General features: G+C 38.8%; 1 protein-coding gene across 12 annotated transcripts in view; it reads right to left on the bottom strand.

Annotated features, from left to right (window-relative positions):
• KIF16B (kinesin family member 16B) overlaps positions 1–25,874 on the bottom strand; it is a 314,850-nt gene that overhangs the window by 45,298 nt on the left and 243,678 nt on the right. For 9 of the 12 annotated variants that reach the window (XM_077951170.1, XM_077951175.1, XM_077951171.1 and 6 more), the window contains one exon: positions 18,631–18,720. The exons of the other annotated variants lie outside the window; for them this stretch is intronic. In XM_077951170.1, coding sequence (XP_077807296.1) covers positions 18,631–18,720 — 90 coding nt within the window. The remainder of the gene's footprint in view (positions 1–18,630; positions 18,721–25,874) is intronic. 12 annotated transcript variants of the gene reach the window in all.

Here is a 25,874-nt window from a genome sequence, read left to right as displayed (position 1 = left end):
TAACAAAGGAGATACAGTGTCCTATATTTCAAGAAATTTAAGTTCCTGAAGTTCTATATATTCCTCTCAACAACTACATTCTAAAGGGTGTCAGGTAAGTATTTCTGAATTACATAAAAATGTTCAAGATACTTGGGATTCAGTAATGGAGGAAAAAGAATTTCTTTCTGTAAGATTTCATTTTCATAAAGAACAAGCATCATCATTTCCCCTTATAACTTTTTTGGAGACAGTCTCATGGTGAAAAGCATGACTACACCAAAAATAATCTTTCTGCAAGCCATAAAAATTGGCGAAACCATTCTGGTTAAAGATGGTGGAGCAATGACTTGATTTGTTTCTCTCACCTTCTTCAAAAGCACCGCTACCACCACAAACACTGTCTCTGAACTGGGAAACCGCCACAGCTCAAATGATTGGCCAGGCAGCAGCATCCAGAAGACCATCAAGGAGAGAAGAGATGATGGGAGACAAGGGTGGCCCAGAGCCACCCTCACCCTCACCTGCATTCCGCCCATGCTGGGATTAAAGAGACTAAATACGGGGATGAGAAAAAGATCAGCATGCAATTCCACTCAAGGAAGAAGGTGAGCAGGGGCTGTGAGAGGAGGAGCCTGGGGAAGTCCCTGTCTCCAGCGACAGAGGCAGGAAAGGCCAGAGAGCAAGCGTTTGACTTTATCACCCACAGCCAGCAACTCCACAGCCCCCATGAACCAGAAAACAAGAGAAGATGTGTCTCAAAGTGAAGGAAAAAACTGGTGAAAACAGTTTCAGGACAATTCTAAGTGGTCTGCGCATGCCATAGCTGCCCTATTCCTCCCCAGCGTCTGCCTCTCCTTGCTCCCACAAAGCACTGGTGTTTTCCCACAATTAGTCCCCTTCCTTTAAAGATGAGAAATGATTAGAAGGAACCAAAACTGAAACTATGTGTAAAAAGGGTGCGGTGAGGTGACATTGAATGAAATATAAGCAAAAGGCAGCTCAAGAGGATACACCGTAAGTGGGATCGGCCAAAGCTACCCAGGAGGAATTCAGAGAATTAATAGTCACGTAGGAGCCACAAAATCCATCTCTAAATAGAGCCCAAAGAAGTAAATGATACACACGTTGAAAGAAGAGAAAAGAAGGGTAAAAAAGAGGAAGAAAAGCAAGCCAGTTCTTGGAGAAACGGCTGATTCCAGGATGGGGGAGGGAATACAGACGATGAGCCTGCAGCAGCCTGTGGCACCAGAAAGCACAAAGTGCTTGAAAACAAAAACCCAAGATGCGGTGTCTCAAAGGAACACAGGCATCAAGTGAAAGAGCCCCCAATGGCCAAAGCTGAGACAATTTGAAAAAGAAAATTAAAAAGAAAAAGTATTGGTGGATAACCCAAAATAGAATAATTGAATAAATAAATGGCGGGTTTAAGATTCACTTTGAAAAATAAAATAAAGTATTGGTGGGTAACCCAAAATAGAATGACAGAATAAATAAATAAATGGGTAACTCAACTATCATTTCAGAATAAGTCCAAATAATTTATGTAGATGTTTCACCCTCAGGAAAGTAGCCCATCATTTCCCCACTCCTGAAATGTGTGCCATGCATAGTGACCTCCTTCCAAATAATACAGCGTGGAAAGGAAGAAAAACAAGTAACTTTACAGTAGAGAAACTTCAGCCACGTGATCAAGTATCAACAGTGGTAAGTCATACTGATAGTATACAACCTTGAGATGATATGATAAAAATACCATTTTTACCTCTGTGGTTTCCCTCCCAAAAATGCATAACAAGTCTTCCTCAAGAGTGTCAAGGTCACTGAAAACAAGAAAAGTATAAGAAACTGTCGCAGTGAAGAGGGGCCTAAGGAGACCTAACGACTAAATATAATGGGGAGTCCTGGGTGGGATCCTGGAACAGAAAAAGGCCATTAGGTAAAAACCAAGAAAATATCAATAAAGTACAGACATTAGTTAATAATAATGTACCAGTATTAGTTCACTAGTTATGACAAATGTACTATATTAACGGCAGATGTTAATACTAGGGGAAACTGAGTATGGTATATGAGAATTCTGTACTATCTTCAGATTTTTTCTATAAATCTAAAAGTATTCTAAAATAGGACTTCTGGTTTCTGATCCTACACACGAGGAGCTGAAAAGTTACTCCTGCTCTCATGACAAGAAAAAAGCTGAAAAAATAAATGAAGATCAACAACGCTTCTTAGATCCAGTGGAGAAGTGAGATCACAGGGCAAACGACTGCCCTCAGACTGCAGAGACAGACAGGTGAACACAGAGAATCGTAACTCAGCCTGGCGCTGAAGCCTGCTGCTGGAGCCATATTGGTAGAAACACTATGAACAGTAATTCCAGAATCACTGGAGGCTCAAATACAGACTAGCGTGATTGTTAAAATCTCTGAGGGTGGCCAGTCTTGAGGAAGGTCTCCACACTTTTGAGAGTTTTACCTCCAGGAGCCCCACTAGGTTCTCACCGTGAAGTTGGATTCTAGTTTTCAAATGATGTGTTCTCACTGTGACACTGGGGGATCGAGCAGGGGAAGGAAAAAGGAACCATTTTTAAATACTCCCAGAGCTCTCTGTTCTTTACAAGGCTTGCTCTCAAGAGAAAGTGTTTTACCAGAACCTAACTACTTTAGGTTTCACCAGAGCCTAACCGACCAGGGCTAAGTGAAACACTCAACGCAGGCTCACGAAAAGACTGAAAACTACCCTAGGACTATAGAAGGCTTCCTCTCACCGGATCTTACCATCACATCATGGGGCTGCTGTATCACAGGGGATTACAGCTGAAAGAACTGTAAGCCTCAGACCCTATTTTAAAAGACTCCAGGAAAGCCCAAAGACAACAACGGGAGACAAAAACAAGGGCACTAGAGGAAATTTTAGCCTCTGACACCACATCTATACCAACCAGTAAACCCAGCCTATATCTTAGCCAGATAAACATAAAACCTCACACTAAAATCAATCTACCTCAATTCCTTTTACCCAATATATCGTGTCTAGCTTTCAACAAAATATTACAAGGCAAATTAAAAGGCAAAAACACAGTTTAAAGCTATTCTAAAATGAAAAAAAAAACTTTAAAAAAAATCAGTGCCTCTGCACCTTCCTTCCTTCCACAAAAAAAATGTGAGCCAGCAGGACTTAACAAAGAAATGGAAGAAACAAAAACATGATGGGAATGAAAGCTCCAGTAGAAGGAACAAGTGCAGAACAAGCACAATAAAAAGAGATTAGTACGTAGCACACAGAGTTGAGAAAATAACAACACAAAATAAAATGTGATAAAGAAATGTGACCCAAAAAGTTTATATCTAACCAAAGGGTCTTTCAAGTGTGCAGGCTACAAATACACATTCTCAAGCAGATAAGAACTCAGATAAGACACATCAAGGTGCATCTTTCAAAAACATATTGAATGACCAAAAATATCCAACCCTGAGATAGCGCAATGTACAGATCTCAGAATATAACTTAAAAAAATTGGGAGGTGGGAGAAAATAAAGTTAATTTTCTCTCTGTTAGAAGAGTCAATTGGTAAATTTATAAAATGGAAACACATCATTTGAAAACTAGTGACCTTAACATTTCAATTTTAAAAGTAATCTTAAAGTCACATATATTTTAGAGACAATATATTATGTGGTGAAAAAAATTTAATTTGAAGTTCAGCAATTTCTTCAGTTTTCATTTTCTTTCACTTCTGTTCAATTCAAGTAAAATTAAATGTAATGTTTATACTTAAAAATAGCATATCCAGAATAAACACAATGTCGTAAAGTTGTTTCACTCTTTTTCCCTATTCTTCGATTTTAAGTTCTTTTTTGTCAGTCTACATCTCCATTCTCTTATCTGTGCCTATTCATTTCGACACTTAAAATAATGTTCATTAAATGGTAACATTAATTATATTTATAGAATCATTTTGGGACAATCTGTTGCTTTTTTTCTTATATTTCCTTGTATTATGTAAAATTTTTATAAATGACCATGCATTTTTATAGAAACAGTAAAAAATGATTATTCTTTTTACAAATTTAATGGAAGAGTTAAATTAACACCATATGTCTTTTTCTTTTAATAACCTAAGATTTGGGGCAATTGGATTTCAAGTCTCAGCTCAGCAAATAGCTGGTTGTATAATCTGGAGCAATGTATAAAAACTTCTCTAGTTCCTAGTTTCATCATCATGAAAATGAAGAAATTGAACCAAGATGTTTAAGTTTCATTTCAGTTCTGAAATTCTATAACTCAGATGCTGATGATTAAAATCTCCCTACACAGTGTTAGAAGTAACACTTTAGATACCACGGAGATATTTTACCTATTATTTTGGCTATACTGCTTTTGAGGAAAGTATCTTACTTCCTATGAAGTCTTCATAGTATTCTCATTTCAAGTACGGCTCAGATGTGCAGAAGGAAAATGGGGCCTGATATAATAATGAAACATTACTTTTCAAGAGGTTGTAGAACAGAAAAAGGACAGACACAAACAGAATGCAGTATTCATGAGAAAACCCTTAAAATGGCATCTTTTCCTGTTATAGCTATTATTTTAACAGCAGGAGTGGTAAATGATGCAAAGATATGTGAGCTCTTATGGGAAAACTGTGTATTAAAGTTTAAAAATGATGACTGAGGTCAAATAAATTGGACATTTGTGACACATATGATAGGCCTAGAGAATGCTGAAGGAGAGTTTAACAACAGCCCTATGGCCTACTTTGTCTCATTATAAAATTTGGTTATGCAGAGTAAAACACAGGAAACAAATGAGGAGTACAATAACATATTTCTTAGGCCTAAGAAAAGCATAATAGCAAGTTTGCTTTGTAATTCAGTAAATAAAATATATTCAAAAGACAAAAGAACTGAAAAGCCATTAAAACAGGAAATCAATAATTTGAGGCCTACTGATTTCCAATGAAATCTGCCTTTCCCTTCCTCAGTGCTTGTGAAGTCTAAAAACTCAAGTAATTAGCTTTATTTTGGATGTTTAACCAACAAGCCTCTAAATTTTTGATTGAAAAATAGATCTATATGAAGAATTTTCAAAAGAGTAAGCTAAGACAATCAGCATTTACTTAAATATTATAAGCTATTTTGTAATATAATTATTTTACAACTATTTGTGAATCCCACGGTTGGGAATTATGAAAGCATTGAGGATCATCCATCTAGCAAGTTAGCTAGCTATATGTATATGTATGCATATTAGAAAAATAATCAGCATTCTCTCTGCTGATATTGTAATATTTCTTAATGATCTCAGAGTGAAATTTTCATCTACGAGTTGACTTTTCTCTTCTGATTCCCAGTGAACTGACACAGCCCAATTTTCTTCTAAGAGTTATCAGGCTCAAATCCTGACTTCAATGTTTATTACATTATAATAAGATAGGTCAGCCAGTCTGCTGCCATCAAGAAGATATGTAATGGAAAAATGTAATGGAAAAGTTTCCTGTTTTTGAAAGCCTTTTCTCTTGGCAAAGTTCACATTTTAGTTGAGCCAGACCCTGTATTAAGTGCAGGTGGTCTTGGAGGCAACAGACAGCATAAGCCATTTTGATAAACGGCATTGCCATTACTTTGGATATAAATAATGGCGGCCCTAAAATATAGAAAAGAAATTAAAACGGGTAATAAAAAGCCTTGCCTATCTTTTATTATTTTTAGCAATTGAGCAGCTAAAACTGGGTTATAAATCACTGAAAGAAAATTGAGAACTAATAAAGTTGTGGAGTCTTTACTAATAAAAGGAAAACATTTGACTTCTGTTAACACCTGATAAAAGTGTACTTTGTTGTCATTCCTCATTTACTAGTCATTTTCTTTACTCCTGTGATATTTGGCTATCTAACTTTTACCCAATTGTTAAAGATTAGAAGAAAAAATACAACATAGTACTCGAACTGGTCAAATCTGCTATAACCTGTCTTTTGCAAGTAGACCCACCTACATGGTAACTAGCAGCTTTTGAAACATCCGCACCCTGGAGGCTTGTGGCTGTAAATTTAAGCCATTCTAGCTTTTGAGAAATGCAGATAATAAAAACTCATCAAAAGGCTCTCATAATTCTCACATCTGACTAGATGGAAGCATTTCTGACTACTCAAAATTAATAGCAGCTCCCAAGGCCTTATAAGAACAGCTGCCACTGAGAAATATACTCACAAACAAATACGCAATTCTCTTCCAAGTTTGATTTGTTAGAGGCATAGAGCAGCAACTCTTCAGGACAACCTAGCTGGATTAGTAAGGGAGTAATCAGCTACCTTTAACCCTGACAGGGTAACTTAAGCCCGTACCACACAATATTTAGGAACACCTCTTCTGAACCTAGACCAGAGTTTGCAACATACTAGACCCTCCTGAAATATCAGCTGACTGAAGGAACAAGACAGAATTCCTCGTTGGTGGTCAATATGAAGCAGCCAGTGATTAAAATCAGAATATATCCCTAACAGAAGCTGCTGTCCTGTTGTCACCAAAGAGCTAAAACTTAAGAGTCATCCTAGGTATAAAATCAAATTTGGAAACATAGCTAGCACTACACCACCTTCCAGTTATATTCTGTATAAATATTGTAACTTTTCCACACAAAGTCTCATTTTCCCCAAAGCCCAGTGTCAGTTTCATTCAGGCATGACCCAGTGAACGTAAACTTGAGGACATTCATATGTGCCACCAAAATTTTTTAAAGTAAAACATACTTCAGATCTGTGAATATTAAATATTTCATTTTTAAGAATAAATATGCAGATAAACTAACTAAAGTGTATTTTCCATTTCTTACTATGATTCGAATTGTCGCAGAGACAGACATGACAGGAACCTGTCATTGCTATCCATGGAGACTTGTTATGTAACAGATTTTCACAGGGAACAGGTTTTCTTATCTTTGGTCTCATCTGGAGAATTCTGTGAATTTTCCCTTTTAAAGTGAACATGGCCATGGAGAGGGAGGTTCAGACAAAGAGCATGGGACCAGTAATTAGAAGACATGAACCTTACCCCATGCCCTAAGTCTTGGTGTGACCTTAACAAGTCTCCATAGGTATTTGATTCCTCGTTTCTAAATGAAAGCTGGACTATCCAATCGTTAAGACCCCTCAGGGTGCTGGCATTTCACAATGTGCAAACAGTTCCAAGCTCATTGCTGTGGAAGTTTCCTTGTTTATTGCAGAGGAAAGAGTAATAAAGTCCACATCTTTGGTGATCAAAGAGACAATTAACATTTCTTCTTCACTGTCTAGGTTTGAATGAGTCTGTCAATTTTGACAAGAATATGTGTCACTGGAAATCATCTTTTAGGTCTGGTGCTTTACACTAATGAAAAATCAACCCACTGCTGAATTCTATCAGACATTCAAAGAAGAAATGGTACCCATCCTATTAAAACTATTCCAAAAGATAGAGAAAGAGGGAATCCACCCTAAAGCATTCTTTAAAACCAGTATCACCCTAATACCAAAACCAGGAAAGAACATAACAACCAAAAAAGAAAATGACAGGCCAGTATCCCTGATGAACATACTTGCAAAAATCCTCACCAAAATACTAGCTAACCAAATCCAACAGCATATCAAAAAGATAATCCACTATGATCAAGTGGGTTTCATGCCAGTGATGCAGAGATGGTTTAACATACCCAAGTCAATAAGTGTGATACACCACATAAACAGGACTGAAACAAAAATCCCATGATCATCTCAAGAGATGCAGAAAAGGCATTTAACAAAATCCAGCATTCCTTTATGATTAAAACCCTCAGGAAAATCAGCATAGAAGGGACACACCTTAAGTTAATAAAAGCCATCTATGACAAACCCACAGCCAACAATATATTGAACAGAGAAAAGATGAAAGCATTCCCCCTGAGAACTGGAACAAGACAAGGGGGATGCCCACTTTCACCACTTCTATTCAACATAGTACTAGAAGTCCTAGCCAGAGCAATCAGACAAGAGAGAGAAAGAAAGGGCATCCAAATCAGAAAGAGGAAGTCAAACTGTCACTGTTCACGATGATATAACTGTACACCTAGAAAACCCTGAAGACTCACCCAAAAAGCTTCCAGATCTGATAAATGAATTCAGTAAAGTTTCAGGATACAAAATGAACGTATACAAATCACTAGTGCTGCTATACACCAATAGCAACCAAATGGAGAATCAGATAAAGAAATCAACCCCTTTTACAATAGCTGAAAAAAAAAAAAAAACTTAGAAATATATATAGGAAGTGAAAGTGCTCTACAAGGAAAACTACAAAATACTGCTCAAAGAAATTATAGAAGACACAAACAAATGGAAACACATCCCACGCTCATAAATGGATAGAATCAGTATTGTGAAAATGACCATACTGACAAAAGTAATCTACAAACTCAATGCAATTCCCATCAAAATACCACCATCATTTTTCACAGAACTAGAAAAAAAACCCTAAAATTTGTAGGGAACCAAAAAAGAGCCCACACAGCCAAAGCAAGACTAAGCAAAAAGAACAAATCTGGAGGCGTCACTTTACCCAATTCAAACTATACTATGAGGCTATAGTCACCAAAACAGCATGTTACTGGTATAAAAACAGGCACATAGACTAACACAACAGAATAGAGAACCCAGAAATAAACCCAAATACTTACAGCCAACTGATCTTTGACAGAGCAGACAAAAACATAAAGTGGGGATAGGACACCCTATTCTACAAATGGTGCTAGGATAATTGGCAAGCCACATGTAGAAGAATGAAACTGGATCCTCATCTCTCACCCTATACACAAATCAACTCAGCATGAATCAAAGACTTAAATAGAAGACCTGAAACCGTAAAAATTCTAGAAGACAACATCGGAAAAACTCTTCTAGACATTGGTTTAGGCAAAGCCTTCATGACCAAGAACCCAAAAGCAAATGCAACAAAAAATAAAGAAAAATAGACGGGACTTAATTAAACTAAAAAGCTTCCGCACAGCAAAAGAAATAATCAGCAGAATAAACAGACAGCCCATAGAGTGGGAAAAAATCTTTGCAAACTATGTATTCAACAAAGGAATCATATCCAGAATCTATAAGGAACTCAAAGAAATCAGCAAAAAACAAACAAACAAAAACTAAACAAAAAACAAAACACCCAAATAATCCAATCAAAAAGTGGGCCAAGGACATGAATAGGCAATTCTCAAAAGAAGATATACAAATGGCCAACAAATATATGAAAAAATGCTCAACATCACTAATTATCAGTTAAATGCAAATCAAACCCACAATGTGATACCACCTTACTCCTGCAAGGATGGCCATAATTTAAAAAATCAAAAAAATAAAAGATGTTGGCGTGGATGTGGTGAAAAGGGAACAGCTTTACACTTGCTGATGGGAATGTAAACTAGTACAACCACTGTGGAAAACAATATGGAGATTCCTTAAAGAACTAAAAGTAGATCTATCATTTGATCCAGCAAGCCTACTACTGGGTATCGACCTAGAGGAAAAGAAGTCATTACATGAAAAAGACACTTGCACACACATGTTTATAGCAGAACCATTCACAATTGCAGAAATATGGAATCAGCCCAAATGCCCATCAATCAAATGGATAATGTTATATATATGTGCGTATGCATATGTGTGTATATATACACACACACACATATATATGTATGTATATATATACATGTATATATACACATGCGCACACACACACACACATCATGGAATACTACTCAGCCATAAAAAGAAACAAAATAATGGCATTTGCAGCAACCTGGATGGAATTGGAAACCATTATCCTAAGTGAAGTAACTCAGGAATGAAAAACCAAACATCATATGTTCTCACTCCTAAGTGGGAGCTAAACTCTGAGGAAACATGATACAATGGACTTGGGGACTCAGGGGAAAGGGTGGGAGAGGGGTGAGGGATAATAGACTACACACTGGGTACAGCGTACACTGCTCGAGTGATGGGTGCACCAAAATCTCAGAAATCACCACTAACCACTAATGAACTTATCCATGTAACCAAACACACCTGTTCCCCAAACATCTACTGAAATAAAAAAAAAAAAAAATCAACTAATGCACCCAAGAGAGATGCAAAAGAGGATAGGCAATGTCTTAATCAGTGGTCCAGAGAGCATCCTATGGAGGATTTTCTCCCAATTACACACTCCTGAGCCCCAAGTCAGATTTACTGAATAAGAAATTCCTAGTTTGGGGCCTGAGTCTGCATATTTTGGAAAAGCTTCCCAGGTAATTTGGATGCTCATTGTGCCTCCACTCATCCTTGAAAGCAGTGATTTAAATGCTATTTATTTACCAGTTGAAGAGAATGGTGTGATACAAACCACACAGTGAAATACCTGGGCCTCTGATAATGTACAAGGTCAGGAAGCTGGCAGTATTCTATTTTTGTCTGCATAGCTGTTTGCTATTTAGAAATTCAAGGAGGCTGAGGGCTTGGTGCAACTGAATTTATCTAAGGCTTACTGGGTGCTCCCTGTGGCTACAGTTGGTAGCATTATAATTTGGGTGGTGAGCAGATTTGCAATTTTTATATTAAACTTGAAATGCTAGTAATAAAACTGCTATAATACATTTCAATAATGGATGGCTAATAGTTGTCCAAGACAAATAAAAGGCCAATAGCCAGATTATTTTCATTTCTTTCTTCGGTGCTGCTCAGAAAATCAAGAAGGTGAGAAATGTTTCATCAGCACCAACTGAGAAGTCCATCTACAAATTAAATAACCTCTTGCCTAGTCGTTTTCTTCCCTCCCACTGGTAATTACTGGGCACCCAGAGAATGCCAGATGTGAGAGAACAATTGCTCTAACACAGCAATTTTCCATTTTTATGGAAGGCTCTCAAAATATTTTTCTCTCAGCTTTGTGGGGAGAAGGGAGCTCCCTAGGGATGTGGCTGATTGAGGCTGATTGTGCTTGAAACTTGGGGACTCTAATGACTCACTGTGATAACTTAGTTATGATGAAGACAAGCAACATGAACTGTTCCATGTAGCTTCCACGCTCATGATGCACAGGCATCCCTTACCACTTGCTTTGATTGTACATTTTAATATATGAAATGTCTCATTTTCAAAATTCATTCTCTTGCCTCTAAGCACAGCAGCACAAACTGGCTTCAGAATCATTCAGCCAAGAATATCATAAAAAGACCCTCAATGAGTAATTCCAGTGCTTCATCTGTTTCACTGTGAGATTTATGTCCTTGAAAAGTAAGGTGCCTGACTTAGTCCATTTGGGTTGCTATAACAAAATACCTTTGACTGGGTAATTTATGAAGAACAGAAATTTACTGCTCACAGTTCTGGAGGCTGTGAAGTCCAAGATCAAGGTGTAAGCAGATTCAGTATCTGCTGAGGTCTTGCTCTCCACAGATGGCGCCTTCTGTGTCCTCACATGGCAGGAGGTGGGGGCAAGCTCCCTCAGGCACTAATCCCATTTATGAGGGTCTCATGACCTAGTCACCTCCCAAAGGCCCCATCTCTTAATACGAACAAATTGTAGGTTAAATTTTAACACAATTTAGGAGGAACACAAACCTTCAGTCCATAGCAGGGCTCATGAGGCTCTAGCATTTGAAAAGAAGGACTCCTTGTGAAATGCATGAAAATAAAGTCTTCTAAAATAGAAATCAGACAGGAGTTGGCATCTCTGAATCTCCTGGAAGCAGCAGCTCTCCTGATGACTTGTGACCTTCCAGCCTCATGTCATTCAACTTTATTAAAATGCCAGACCAGTCATCCAAAAAGCTAGGAAGATACTAGCTCTTCACTACTCATGTTAATGGCTGAAAAAGAGATGTGGTTTTAAAAGTTTTTTTCTCTTCAGCTTGATGAGCAATGTTTCTGTCTTGTTGAACTCTCGGATTGTGACCTGGATCTATAGGTAAGCTTCATGAACACCAGACAGAAACAGTAACTCTTATCTCCTCCTCATAGAAACAAAAAGAGAACACTTCATGGGGGCTTTGTTTCTGAGAATGTAACTTGATTGATATTTAAAAGCCTCACACTGATTTTAATCGAGTCAAAAATACATAGTTTTCATATAGAAAAAGAGCACTACAGAAATTATTTGCATGATAAAATTTCAAAGATCTGCTCTCTGGCAGATGCTGCATAATACTTCAGAGTTGCTTTCAGTAATACATTGTATCTGAGGCTCTCACAATCTTCTACAAACTAGCTGTGGCATTATCATTTTACAGACACGAATTGGAAAACATAGGTTTAATTTGATTAAGATTCCATACAAGGTCAATGAAGGAGAGCAGAAAATGAATGCCAGAAGGAGCTATTATCTTGCATAATACCTGTCAATAGATGAAGAGATTTTATTCTTAAAATAAAATTCTTAAAATAAAATCTATTCTTAAAATAGATTTTAAACCCATTTAAAATCTAGAAGAAACTGCTAAGATTAAAGAAAATGAATAAATAAAAATAAAACAACAATTTAAAAAACCCTGAATAATGCAGCACCTCCAGTGAAGAACTCAGCCTACTCATACGGTGAATCTGAAAACAGAATGGCAATAACATTTGCATATGATTGAAGATCACGTGCAGCAAATCTGTTGTTCTTCAGTATTACAAAGTACAAAAAATTTGTTTTCTATTCATAAAATTTGTCATCATACAATTAAAAAAAGGACTAAATTTTTCTTTGGTTTTTGCTTTTCCTCTGCTCTCAACCCCAACTTCCCAGAATTTTATGGAACCCAGTGTCTTCTTGTCTTCTCAAATCATAAGTTTTATTTGTAATAACCTTAGGTTGCTTCTATTTTATTCAGAGACTTATCTTATATCTTTATTCCACTCCTTATCACTTTAATTGGCTCACCACCCAAATGTATATAAAGTATCCCTGAGGGGTCTTCAGTTGACCAGCACATCATTCTCCTTAAGGAGACATTATAGTAAATAATTAACCAAATGAATGTGAGTGAACAGGGAGATTAGAAGGCTTAGCTGCAATGATGGTTAAGGAATTCTTAAACTTTCTTGCTAGGGTGATGGCTTTCAGGGCTCTCAGTCTACCTAACTTAGTGCATTCTTTACAGATCTTGGTTTTTCACAAAGTCTTTAAGAACATTTAAGCAATTATCAAATTTCTTCACAGAAAGTCTTACACATGAACCAGAAGACATACAGGTATGTTCAAGAATGTTCACAGAGTAGTAGTCACAACAGCAATAATTGGGAAACTACCCAAATGTCCATCAACAGGATTCTGGAAACCTGATAAGGTGACGTGCCAAGTTTGTTACGAGGCAACGCTGCTCATGCTCATGGTAAAAATGACACCCCCGACTCCCTGCCTCAATAAGTTGCATCTGGACAGGGGGAATGACAGCTATCTGGTGGGAAGCCATAGCTTTAGGCTTCTCTGAGTGAGGTGACTCATAACTCAGCAGGCTTCTGGGACTCTGGAAATTCTGCCCATGGGGTTGTTACTAGAGACACTGGTTCCCTTCTGGCACGGGATTCTAGGCCAGAGTGGTTCTCACACACGCCCACGTGGGGCTCAAGTCTGTGTACATTAGCTATCACCTGGAGAAGTGAGGCAAGGAACAGCTCTCAGACAGCTGAGTGGACTGTTCCAGAGACTGCTTGGGGGGGCTTCTCCAAGCCCCTGTGCCCTGCTGGCAAGCAGTGGTTCTTTTCATGTGTCCTTCCCAGGGAACCTGATGCTGAGCATGGGCTACGGGAGTTGTGAGTCTGAATGCATAGCTGGACCCAGGAGGACTTCCTGGTGAGTGTTGCAAATTGTTTCTACTGAGGGTTAGATTAAGAAGAACTTTCACATTCCATGGATATATTGTTGAATAATGTCAATCTTTTATAATGAACATGTAATTTATTATTGGGGAAAAAACATTACTGAAAGAAAACAAATATCCATCAAGAGACCTGTCACATCAAACTGCTTTAAAGTTATATCCCCCAGGAGGATGAAACTCCATGGCTAAACTCCAGATGAAATGTGAATGGGCAGGATATCATTTTAGACAAAGTTCCAAAAGACTATAGCCTATAACTAAAACGAAAGTGTTAAAGTAACAAAAGAGTCTATCCTGGCAAGCATATAACAATTTCTGTATATTTTGAATTCCAGTGTGCTTTTCAATATTTCTTGGCTTGATTAAAATTTTGGAGCCTTGTATGGCTAGGTAAATTTAATATGTGTCATTTAAAAATATACTATCATCAAACATTTTGTTACCCTTGCAATTAAGAGAGCCAGAATAGTCTTCTACTTCCACAGAAATAATGAGCCCAATCTGGTGAAGGAGTGAAGTAAATAAAATATGTTCCCACTTGGCTATAAAATAGTCACCCATGAGAAGAAATTTTCAGGATCCTTTTGTATCAACCCTTTGGCTTTCCTGAAAGAATTAGGTCTTTAGCAAATCAAGTTATTTCTAGGATGTTGTCAGGCCAAATAGTCCACTTAGAGGTAGCAGATTAGCATTATTTACAGAGATGGTAATAATATAAGCACTAATGAGAGCAATAATAATTGACAAATACCTAATAAACATTGATCTCAAGTCCCAACAAATACTCAGCAAGTAAGACTACGTGAAGCTGAGCTGCATAAGAGAAAAAAGAACTTTACAGGAAAAAAGACAGCTGATATTCAACTTAATTTCAAGCTTTATCTTAAAAATGTTAAATGGACAATGCTGTCGTGAGTGAAATAAGATTTAGATCCAGAATGACAGGCTACTGTGTTTTTAGAAACAATTCTTTTTTCCCATTTTTATATTATTGTTGGTTTAGAAACAGAAAGTAGAGTGCAATGGCCTGCGACTGTCTTCTGCTCATCAATTGTTTGACACAAGGCAAGTTATTTACATCTCCCGCTCTTCAGTATCTGCCTCTGTAAAACGAGGAGGGTAACAGCCCCCGCACTTCTCAGCGATGCCCGAGAACCACATGAGATGCACAGCACGGCACCTGGCCCACGGTCAGCACCCTGTAAGTGTCGGAGTTGTGGCTATGGACACAAACAACGGCATGGCACACCTCGGGGTCTGTACCTTTCAACATGTGCTGTTTGTTTTAGGAGCTTACTGCAAGGTTTCAAATCACCACTCCCATAGTCTGTTTTCCATCAAACACATGCACACATGTTTGTAGGTTCTCTTTTATATATAACATTTTTTTGTCCTTATGAGAGACTAATTATAAGCCACAAAATTAAACATGACGTGGAAAATCAATTTCCATTCTTGGCTATCACTGAGATCCTGAGCCTGTCTTCAGGAGAAGGGGCTTCTGTGAGCAGAAGTCGCCTATGAATAGAAATGGTCTGAAGACTGAAACTTAGCTAGAAATTGAAGCAGAAACAAAAGGACTTTACTTAATTATTGTAAAAGAAATAAAAAAAATTTTCTTAATTATTCCTGATCCAAACAATAACTTGTGTTTCTAAGAGAAGGTTCATAATATCTTTCTCCCTTAAACTTTAGGCTTATATCCTTCATATCTCTCTCGATAGTTCCAGTTGGGTGTTTAAAAGTATCCTCAAATTAATGTCTAAAAAGACTTCTGGATTTGAGCTCTCTAGCACCCCAACAATCCATCCCATTAAAATCACCTTTTAAGAGTGTAAATAAAACCACTTTGTTACAGGGTTTCCTGTATACTGTCCAGTGGCTTCCCATGCACGATGAATACAGTTCAAGGCTCCACATGATAGAGTCCCTTCCTACCTCTTTGCCCACATTCCTCTACCACCCTCACCACTTTTCCAGGCCTTTTTGTTCTTGGAACAAACCAAACTTGGTTCTACTGCAGGGCCTTGGCTCTTGCTCTTCCCCTGAGTTACAATGTACCCACCTCCAGATTTTCACGGCTGGCTCTTTCTCAACATTCAGATCTCAGCACAAATCCCACACTTTCAGAAATGTGTGCCTGGCCTGACCCACCTAAAGTAGTCCACTGCCCAGCTCTCATGCCACACTATCACAAGGCCTGGTTTAATTCACTTTACACAAACTGAAATTGCCTTATTTGTTTACTGTTTATTCTGTCTACTTCATGAGAAGAGGGAATGCAGCTGTCTTGTTCACACTGTGTTCACCATGCAGAGTTGCTCAATACAGTTGAGTGAATTAATGAATGACACCAACTGGATTTTCTTCAGTTGAAGGTTAATTTTTTAAAACATATTTGTAATACACCCTTTTTCCTCTTGAAAATACTCTTACATATGTGATAATCTATGTTCCTTCATTTTGCCTGGTACCAGGTAATTTCTTTGACTCACTGGTTCATGTCATTCTTAACCTTGGGTACGTTTTCTTCTATTATATCATTAAAGATTGTTTCTGTTATATTCATTCTGGAGTTTTCTTTAAAAACACAGATTAGAGTTGTATACTGGTGCTCTGAAAACTCTTTTAAATATCTTTCAGCTAATATATCAACCAGAATGCCACCTTGTCAGAAAGCCCAACCCTGAAACAACCTTGTACTAACGTGCCCAACCCCTTCTGCACCACCATTCTTTATTGCTATTTTTCATATAAGGCACGTAACTCACTTTAAATGGTAACTGCAACACTGCATGCTTACTCTTAAAGTGCTAGTTACTATTTTCTCCTTGTTTACTGTCTGCCCCATATTTAAGATATACAGAAGAAGAAATTTTTGTTCTTATCTACCACAGTATTACTGGAATCTAGAAAAATGCACCTACACAGAATGGGTTAAATTAACTAAAGAATCAATATAAAATAAATACATCCTGGAATGAATGTGTGTGTGTATATATAAAGTCTGAGTGCTTTTATTTCATGGAAATTGCTTTTTCTATGTATTGCTTTGGGAATTCAGTGACTTTAATTAAATACGCAAAATCTGACCACTATTAAAATACTGATGTAGGCACTTAAAACCAAGTGGTTAATGAGCTGCAAAGCTCACTTTAAAAACAAGCTGCTCTATACATTTCATATGTACAGAATACTTCTTTTAACTGTCAATATTGATTTGAGACATGAAAGTTAAACCGCAGATACAAACTTAATAATTTGATTTAGAAGTTATTACAGTTACTTCCGGAATGAAGCCTCTTGGGAACAAATTCCCACTTGAAGTTTCCTAAATTTTTAATAAAAGGCTAGAGTGTGACAGCTTAGTAACAGAATTTCAGAGATAGCTTAAGATATGGTTTGGATGTGTATCCCCACCAAATCTTATGTTGAAATATAATCCCCAATGTTGGAGGTGGGGCCTAGTAGGAGGTGTTGTATCTTGAGGGCAGATTCCTCACAAATGGCTTGGTGGTATCCCATAGTAATGAGTACCTTGAGATCTGATTGTGAAAAAGGGTCTAGGACCTCCTCCTTTCTCTCTTGCTCCCTGTCTCCCCATGTGACACACTGGCTCCCCTTCATCTTCCGCCATGATTGGAAGCTTCCGGAGGCCCTCACCAGAAGTGGATGTCAGCACTATGCTTCATGTAGAGCCTGTAGAACTGTAAGCCAAATAAACCTCTTTTCTTCATAAATTACCCAGTCTCCAGTAATCCTTTATAGCAATGCAAACAAACGAACACAGCTTAATTCTACCTGAGCTGAAGATTCTTCTATACATCAGGGAACCATTTTATTTACAAAAAGTTATTTTTCTTTGTATTTTATATCAGATTTTAAAAAGGGTGGAAGCCATGAGAATGTTAAGGAAACATTATTTAATGTGAACCAAATTAGTGAACCAAATTTCTAACTAAATTATTTTTTAGAATGTCATAAAAAAACCATAAAAACAGTGCTAAAAACCAGTATTTGGTGAAAGCAGGCTAATTAGATGATTGTTGATTGATTTGCAGTCAGTCAAATCAATCCCAGAAATTCCAGAAAATTCCCAGAAAGCTGGACCTAGATAATGCTTCCTTTAGTTGAAGTAAAATTATCACCATCATCACTTGGAAAACACACATTCATTCTAGGAACACTGTGCTTAACATTACTTGAGAAACCAGTGTTTGTTCAAAAAGGAAAAGACGATTAATGTATTAATACCCTCTGGGTATTTGATCTGATGCATGAAATGCTTTCTGGCCTCTAGATAATTCTGCATTTTCTATCTACCTTTCCCTCTATGTTCAATGGCAAAATAACTGTTATGACTTGACTTCTCATTAAGTAGAAGACTAAGCATGAATGTAGTCTTTCTTTTTTAAAGAAAAAAGTGTAAATCTATGTGAACAAGTTATTTTAATTTTAATAGGTCTCATAATTGAGAAGTTATAAATTGATTAAAATATTTATTTAAAATTAACCATAAAATTTATGAGAAGGATGGAGTTCACTTACTGTCACTGTACTATCACTTTCAAAATGTTGTGTTTAGAAAACGTTTAAATTGTGTAGAACAGAAATGGAACAAAGAATAAAAATTTAAAAGTTATCTTTGATAAATGGATAATTGAAATAAGACTTGGTGACACTAATAAGCTAGTATCTGAAAGAGAGAGACAGAGAGAGAGATAACATTGCTAATGCAATCAGCTCATTTACTTTATAAAATGAATGCTCTTAATTGGAGATAATAATTTCATGACTTACCTCTGCATACTTTAACTTCAATGTTTTATGCATTTCTCGAAAACGACTGTAACGCCTGAATACAGTCCATGTCTCATCTAGGACAGTAATCTATTAACCAGGAAAACCAAAATGAATAAGCATTAAGAAGCAAAAGTCACCAAAATTTTTCAAAACAATTTAAAAATTAAATTAACAAAAAGTGATTAGTATGTAAAATTTCTCCAGAACTGAAAACATGAATCTAGTTGCATAAATACAACTTAGAAATAATAAACGTACTTTACTTAAATGTGCAGCTTTGGCTCTCAGATCTTGTTACAGTCAGTTTGCCTATGGAAAGTGAGGGGCAGATGGTCATCTCTTAATTGGCTATAAAAAGTGCCCCTTTTTATAGAAACATTTCTAAAGAAGAGGAGGTGGAAGAGGAAAAAAACTCACTGCATCTCAGTCATTGTTAGTATAATAACACAGCAGTATATTTTGCCTTTTTTCAGAGGGAGAATAATCAATCCAGCCTTTAATAGGCTGACTGGAGTAGAAACTCTGTTGCACATCAGCTCAAGTAGGAAAGGTCACAGTGACAAGAAGAGGCAGGTAGACCACATCAGCCTTTACAATCACACCTAAAGCACAGGGCAATGAAACTCCAATTCCTTTCTCCACTTCCCACCTTTCTTCTGAGCTCCAGACCCACGTACCCAACTTAGACACATCGTTCTTTCCACGTCACCCAGGAACTTCCAATTCAATTTGTCCAAAACCATACTCAACATAATCCCTCCAGTCCCAGCTCCGGTGTCCTCCATTTCAAAGCATTCTACCACCACCTACCAAGCGATGCCAGCCAGAGATGCTGAAGTCATCCCTGATCTCCCTTCTCTTCCTATCCCTGCATTCAAGCAGGTGCTAAGTCTTGCTCCGTTTGCCTTCTAAACATTTCTTAGAACTTTATCCTTCCATCCTTTGCCATCAGCACCATTTGACTCTAGGCCATTGGGTCTCCTGTGGACTCTGCAAGAGCGTCTCCCAACTGTCCACCCCATATCTGCCTTCTCCAATCCCTTTTCTGCATGACTGAAAAGAGATCTTTTAGAACTCAAATCTAATCATTTGATTTGGGAGGTGACCCTGCTTAAGGGGAGCTTCAAGCTGCTCACAGAAAAAGACCTATGTTTTTAACCTGCCTACAGCAGCCGGTGTGCAGGCCTCTCCCACTAGGTGTCCTCACTCTTGCTGCATCCCTGAATGCACATATTCTCTGCCACCTCAGGGCCTTTGCATGGGCCACGCGCCTTTACGGGAACTTAACTTGCACATAAGGGAAATGCTCAAGTACAATAATTCAGCCTGATTCTCCCGCATGTAAATCATAGGGCCATCAATAGGAAAGTAGAAACAAGAAAGAGAGAAGACACAGGTGGGCAGCTTTGTAAAAGAGGAGTGAGTCTGAGTCCCAGCCATTATCTGACTCGCTCACTTCCCGAAGTGGCAAATGAGATGATCTAGGGTGTATGAGGATGTACATGTTTAAATTTTTCATCATCCTGGTTCTGTACTCATTTTTTACAATAACTTTTCAATTGTGGCAGGTTTCATATGAGTTTCCTTGAAAAAGACATTTCCACAAGAAAACAAAAGTGAATGTATTTACAGAAAATAATTACAAACCACAGTGCAGGTGCTCTGCAGCTGCAGTAAGCGTTTAAAGCTGGTAAGCACATTGCATGAGCTTGGGAAACCCTGCTCCTGGCTGCGAGGCCAGTTGGCCTTCCTCTCTGGCTTGCTCCTCAGCAGACCCCACTTAGGCACTGAGGGCAAGGTCAGCTCAATCAGTGAGGATGTGGGGCTTCCTCCAGGCCACAGCCCCAAAATCCACAGTCTTGACTGGACACAAACCAGGTGGCAAAGACCAGCTGGAGCATGAGTGGGCCCTGCTGCCTTCCAACATGGCATGCTGCTGCCTGCTTGCCCGGAAAAGCCCAGAAGTTAATGGAACTACTCCATGACCTGTGAGGAGCAAGATGCAGGATGTTTCACAGGTGAGACTATACTATACTGGGACTCAAGATTCCTCAGAAAGCCACTTCCAGAAGCCTAGGTTTCTCGCATTCCTCAGACTCTGATGTTCCCGGATCTCCTTCCTTCTCCTGAAATGCTTTCACTGCACTTCTTAGACTCACGGACAATCATCAGCAAAATCTCCCAGAACCTCGGGCTCTGCTGGAACATCCCCTTCATCTTTGCTCTAACTGAAACCCTGCTCTCCCGTGAGGAAGCACTTCCCTGGCAATGCTCTCCAGCTGGGACCGTCTTCTCCCCAACACTCTTCATCCTACCGTGCTGGGATGGGGGTTGATACTCTTGTTCTTCACTCCAACTTCCACATAACTGCTCCTGTATCCTTTCTGAAATCTCTACTCTGTGAGCATAGTGCCTTCAGACCCTGCCACTCTACCCTCCTCCTGGCAGGCAGCCATTCACCCTGGTTGCTTCCCCAATTCCTTGAAGGTTTAGAGTTGCTCACTGTCATCTGCTTCGGTCCTACTGATCTCCTGCATGATTCTTGGTAATTTCATTAATTACACAGATGATCCCTCCAACACCCTGACCTCTAATGTCCTTTTACCTCTGCCCTGGTTTCCTCCTCACTCAACTTGAAAACCATGAGAAATCCTCATAAGCACAAAACCTCAAATCTGTCCCACTCTTGAAATTCTCTGGACAAAAATAAATCACAACTCTTGTTAAAACCAACTGTCTGCTCACTCCCTGCCTGCACCTGCCCAGCAGAATGGGGCTGAGGAATAACACGCCACCAAACAGACTGATCTCATTTTAAAGTCACAATTGCCACTGTTAAGTCCGCCTCTGATGACACCCACCAGTCACGCCACGTTTTCCAATTCTGTGCACTCTTCCATTCTCTTACAAAATGATTACTCCTGTTTGTCCTCAAGTCTTCACCACCTCTCTCCATCCTCTCAGCTGACAGCCTTAAGTCCTTAAAACAAAATTCCAGGGAATAATGGGAAGTAATTGATGACATCAAGAATAGGCTTTTTCAGGAATTTTGTCTTAATGGAGAGGACAGAAATGGAGTGGTAGATGGAAGGGAAAGGGAAGTCAAGATGAGAGTTTAAGATGTGAGAAATAATGGTGCGTTTAAGTGCTCATGGAGTAGTGTGATAGAAAGGAGGCTGTGTTGGTGCAGGAGGGAGGAGAGAAAATTGTTAATTGTGGTGTCTTTCAGAAATCTACTCACCATTCCACCCAAACTACTCTTATCAAGGTTAGCAATGACTTCTGTATTGCTAAATCCACTGGTCAATGCTGGTTTTGATTGTACTTGGTCTATGGGAAGGATGTGACACAGCTGTCTGATAGCGTTCTCCTCCTTCAAACATCTTTTTCATTTATTTCAGCTTCCAGGTAGCTACACTCTTATCTTAGTTTTCTCTTCATCTGGGATTTCTCATCTCCCTGACCTCTAAACATCAGAGTCCTCTAGGGCTCAATCCTTGAATATGTTTTATTTTCTACCTGCACTCACTGCTTTGGTGACCTCATCCCATCTTGCAGCATAAATTTACATGTGGATGACTCCCTGGATGCCCGTACCTCTCTCCTGAACCCAGACTCGTATATCCTACCGCCTACTTGACAAGCTGGCCTACTCGGATGTCTGATATGCATCTCACACTTATCATGGATGCACTTAACAAAATTAATCTCATCCAAACCTGCTCCCCCTTCCCATCTCAGTAAATGACAATATTCTTCTCCCTGTTCCATGCAAAAACTCTGGCATCATCCTTGATGTCTGTCTTTCTCATTCACACCTCACATCCAGTCAGTCAGTGAATCCCTTCTTGCCAAACTTCCAAAATAGAATGAGAAAATGACCATTTCTCACTATCTCCACTGTTCATATGTTGGTCCAAACACCATCATCTCTTGCCTGGATTATTTTTAACAGCCTCCTAGTTGGTCTCCTTGCTTACAGTCTTGCCTCCTTCCTTCATTTTTTTTCTCAACACAGGAGCCTAAGTTATCTTGTTAAAAATTAAGTATGATGGGGCCATTTCTTTGCACATATGGAGCATCCTCATAACGTGTCCCATCTGACTCAGGGTACGAGTTTGAGTTCTTCCAGTATCTACAAGGATTTCTACAATCTGTCTCCTCCCTGGCTCTTCCCCAACCACTCTCTTCCTTGCTCATCTAGGGTGTACCCAACATGCTACACAGCAAGTACGGCCTTAGAGACTTTGCTTATGTTTTCCTCTTTCTGGAATGTTCATTTCCCATGTTTTCACATGACTAGCTCCCTCATTTCCTTCAAGTCTTTGCTCAAAAGTCACTTTCTTAGTGATGTCCTTCGTAGATATCTTATCTAAGACTGCATCCTCTTTTTCCCATTCAATACTGCTTACTCTTCTTCCCTATTTATTTTTCTACTTAGCACTTCTGATTACTTAACATGATCTGGATTTACTAATATATCTTGTTTCTTGTCTCTCTTCCCAACTAGAATGTAAGCTCTAAGGAGAGCTAAGATTTTTACCTGTTGGTCACTGCACCTTAGAGGAGAACTTGACACATCACCGGCATTCTGAAGAGTTGGAAGGGGGAGCCCCCAGATGGACTTGTCTTAAATATACTCTGCCTCTTAGTGACAATGAATCAGCAATGCCTTTTTTAAATCTCTCTGTGCAGGCCTCAAACAAAATCAGGATAAAGGAACTGGACACTCAGCTTGTGGGGATTTAGCCTACGGTGTTTTCCTCTTTGTTGCTTTCACAGCTAATTAATGTTGCACCATGTTTTGAAATCTCCGAATAGTGAAATGGTACTTTAAACCTGCCTCACAATTTTGGGTATCATTCTTCTTTCCCGCAGTGGCCCCAGAATAGTATCCTTATAAGTGATACCAGCTTCTCTAATGACCTGCATACACCAAATACTGGGGAGAACGTGATGATATAGCTAAGTGATTTCCTAGGCAATAGATACAAAAGGCATTCGGGCACAAGATGACAAGACAGCGAGAAGATAAAATCCCCATCTAAGAAGGTTCCCCCAAGACACCCCCTTCTGCCTTAATAACACCTTCCACCCCTGAGTGCTTATCACAGAAGGCGGGATGCTACCATTGTGTGTGTGTGGAGCTGGGAGGAGAAAGAAAGATGGCTTAATGTGAAAAGAACTTAGCTGCCCAAAGCTACATTTTCTATGTACAGTTAAATCCACACTTAACATCGTCAATAGGTTCCTGGAAACTAACTTTAGGCAAAACAGCATATAGCCAAACCACGTTTTCTCATCAATGCTGTTAAAAAAATGATGTTGAATGAAATGACGTCATTCGAGGACCTGCTATAGTTGGTTTGCTTAAAGTTGCAGTTTCCAAGAACCTAACAATGATGCTATAAACTTACTGTATTCCTCAGAATTGGGCTTAATGAGGTCAGTAAAAGTATCAGAGGAGTCTTTTTGTGACTCTTTTGGTGACTCCAGGAATCCTACCATTAATAAGAGAGAGGCGACTCTCTGGAACCGTTAACCCTGTGTATATAATAAGGTCTCAAATATGATGAACAATAAAAATCATTACTGGCATATTCTGGGTAGTGATTTTTGTCTCTTACCTTACTTGATATTTTAATAAACTCACACACAGAACCTCAATGACTTCTGCCCTCGATATTTCAGTTTAATGCCTAAACCAGTGCTGAGCAGCATCAGCTGCACTGGGGCACTTGTTAGAAATGTGTGCTCTGAGGTCTCACCCACAGCTCCTGCATCAGAAACTCTGGATTGGGGTCTAGCAGTCTGTTCTGACCATCCCTCCCGGGGACTGTGATGCAGGTTAAGGTCCGAGCAGCCTGGCTGTAAACCACTGGTCATGTTGTCACTTCAAAATCAGATGTCCCACTACCCTCCCAGGCCAAAGCCCTTAGTGCAGCATTTAGGAACTTTCCCAGGCAATCCCAGCTCCCAGTGAACTAAAAATCTCACAACCAAGACAACGTGTGAATAAAGAAATATGGCATATTCATAGGTCTTCTGAAGGGTCTTCTGAATGGCCTCCTCAACCACACACCCCTTTCTGCACCTGGAGAGCTCCTGCTCAGTCCCCAGGGTGGTATCCAAACCATGATTTTTCCTTGGGCAGCAGCCCCATTCCCACTCCTTTCTGCCTGGAAGAATCACTTATTCCATCTCCTCCATCATCCCTTAGCATTTAGTTCACACCATGATTAGAACACATAGCACAGGATATTAATTACATAATGTTGCACTAATTGATTTATGTAACTAATATTAATTATACATCTCTCTACTTAGGAGATTTTAAGCCTTCTAAGGGAATAAGCCATTTGTCTTTGGTAGTAACTGGGGTGGGGTGGGTGGACTCTCATTGCAGAGATACACATTTACTGAGCTCCTGCCATGTGCCTGGTACCATGTTAGATGTTGGTAGTTTTCTGAGAGACATACTTGACATTATTTTACTTTTCAAATTAGGTAAGAGTTCAGGCTTGACCTCAATTGGCAAAATAGAACGCATGGCCTACTGGAGTCTTGGTTGCTGTTATTCTGTTCTGGTGGTTTCATTAAGGTTCACATGAATCAAAGATTACTGAATTAGTTACAACAGTATGACTTAAAAAAAAACTGCAGAGAATATGGTGTATTCTCGATATATTTGTAACACAAGTTCATAGTAAGGCATGAGACATTTAAAAATTCTTCACTCTTGAGATTTTCACCTGAATTCAGGCTAAATATGGGGATTAGCAAGGCTCAAGCTTCCCCATTTATATATAACACATTTGAATATCCCCTTATCTATCAACATGCAAACAAGATGAAGATGATGCATATCACCAGCAATCATATCAGAAATGGTAGACAAGCCAACTGCATGTATGATCACTGCACAGAAAAACGGTTAAACCCTTTCCCCGGAATGGAAAGACCCCACGCCTGGAGCTGAGGATCTGCTCATGGGAATCTTGAGAAAAAATAGACAGAAAGGCAAAAGTAAAGACAAAATTAAAGCCCTCTTCTGTCCCAAATTAAAATCGGGCATGAAATACGGTGCTGATGCAGAAGGGAGGAACAGAAGATCAGTACACCAAGTCAGTCAGATGAAAACACTTCATTATTTTATTTAACGTTGAGAATGCAAGGTATCATTACTGCATATATTTGAGGAGCAAATTCATTGCTTCTCTCCCTCTGAGTGGTCTCACTGA

Source organism: Macaca mulatta, chromosome 10 (genome assembly GCF_049350105.2).
Source record: "Macaca mulatta isolate MMU2019108-1 chromosome 10, T2T-MMU8v2.0, whole genome shotgun sequence".
Classification (NCBI taxonomy): domain Eukaryota; kingdom Metazoa; phylum Chordata; class Mammalia; order Primates; family Cercopithecidae; genus Macaca; species Macaca mulatta.
This window is presented reverse-complemented; position numbering and strand designations above follow the sequence as displayed.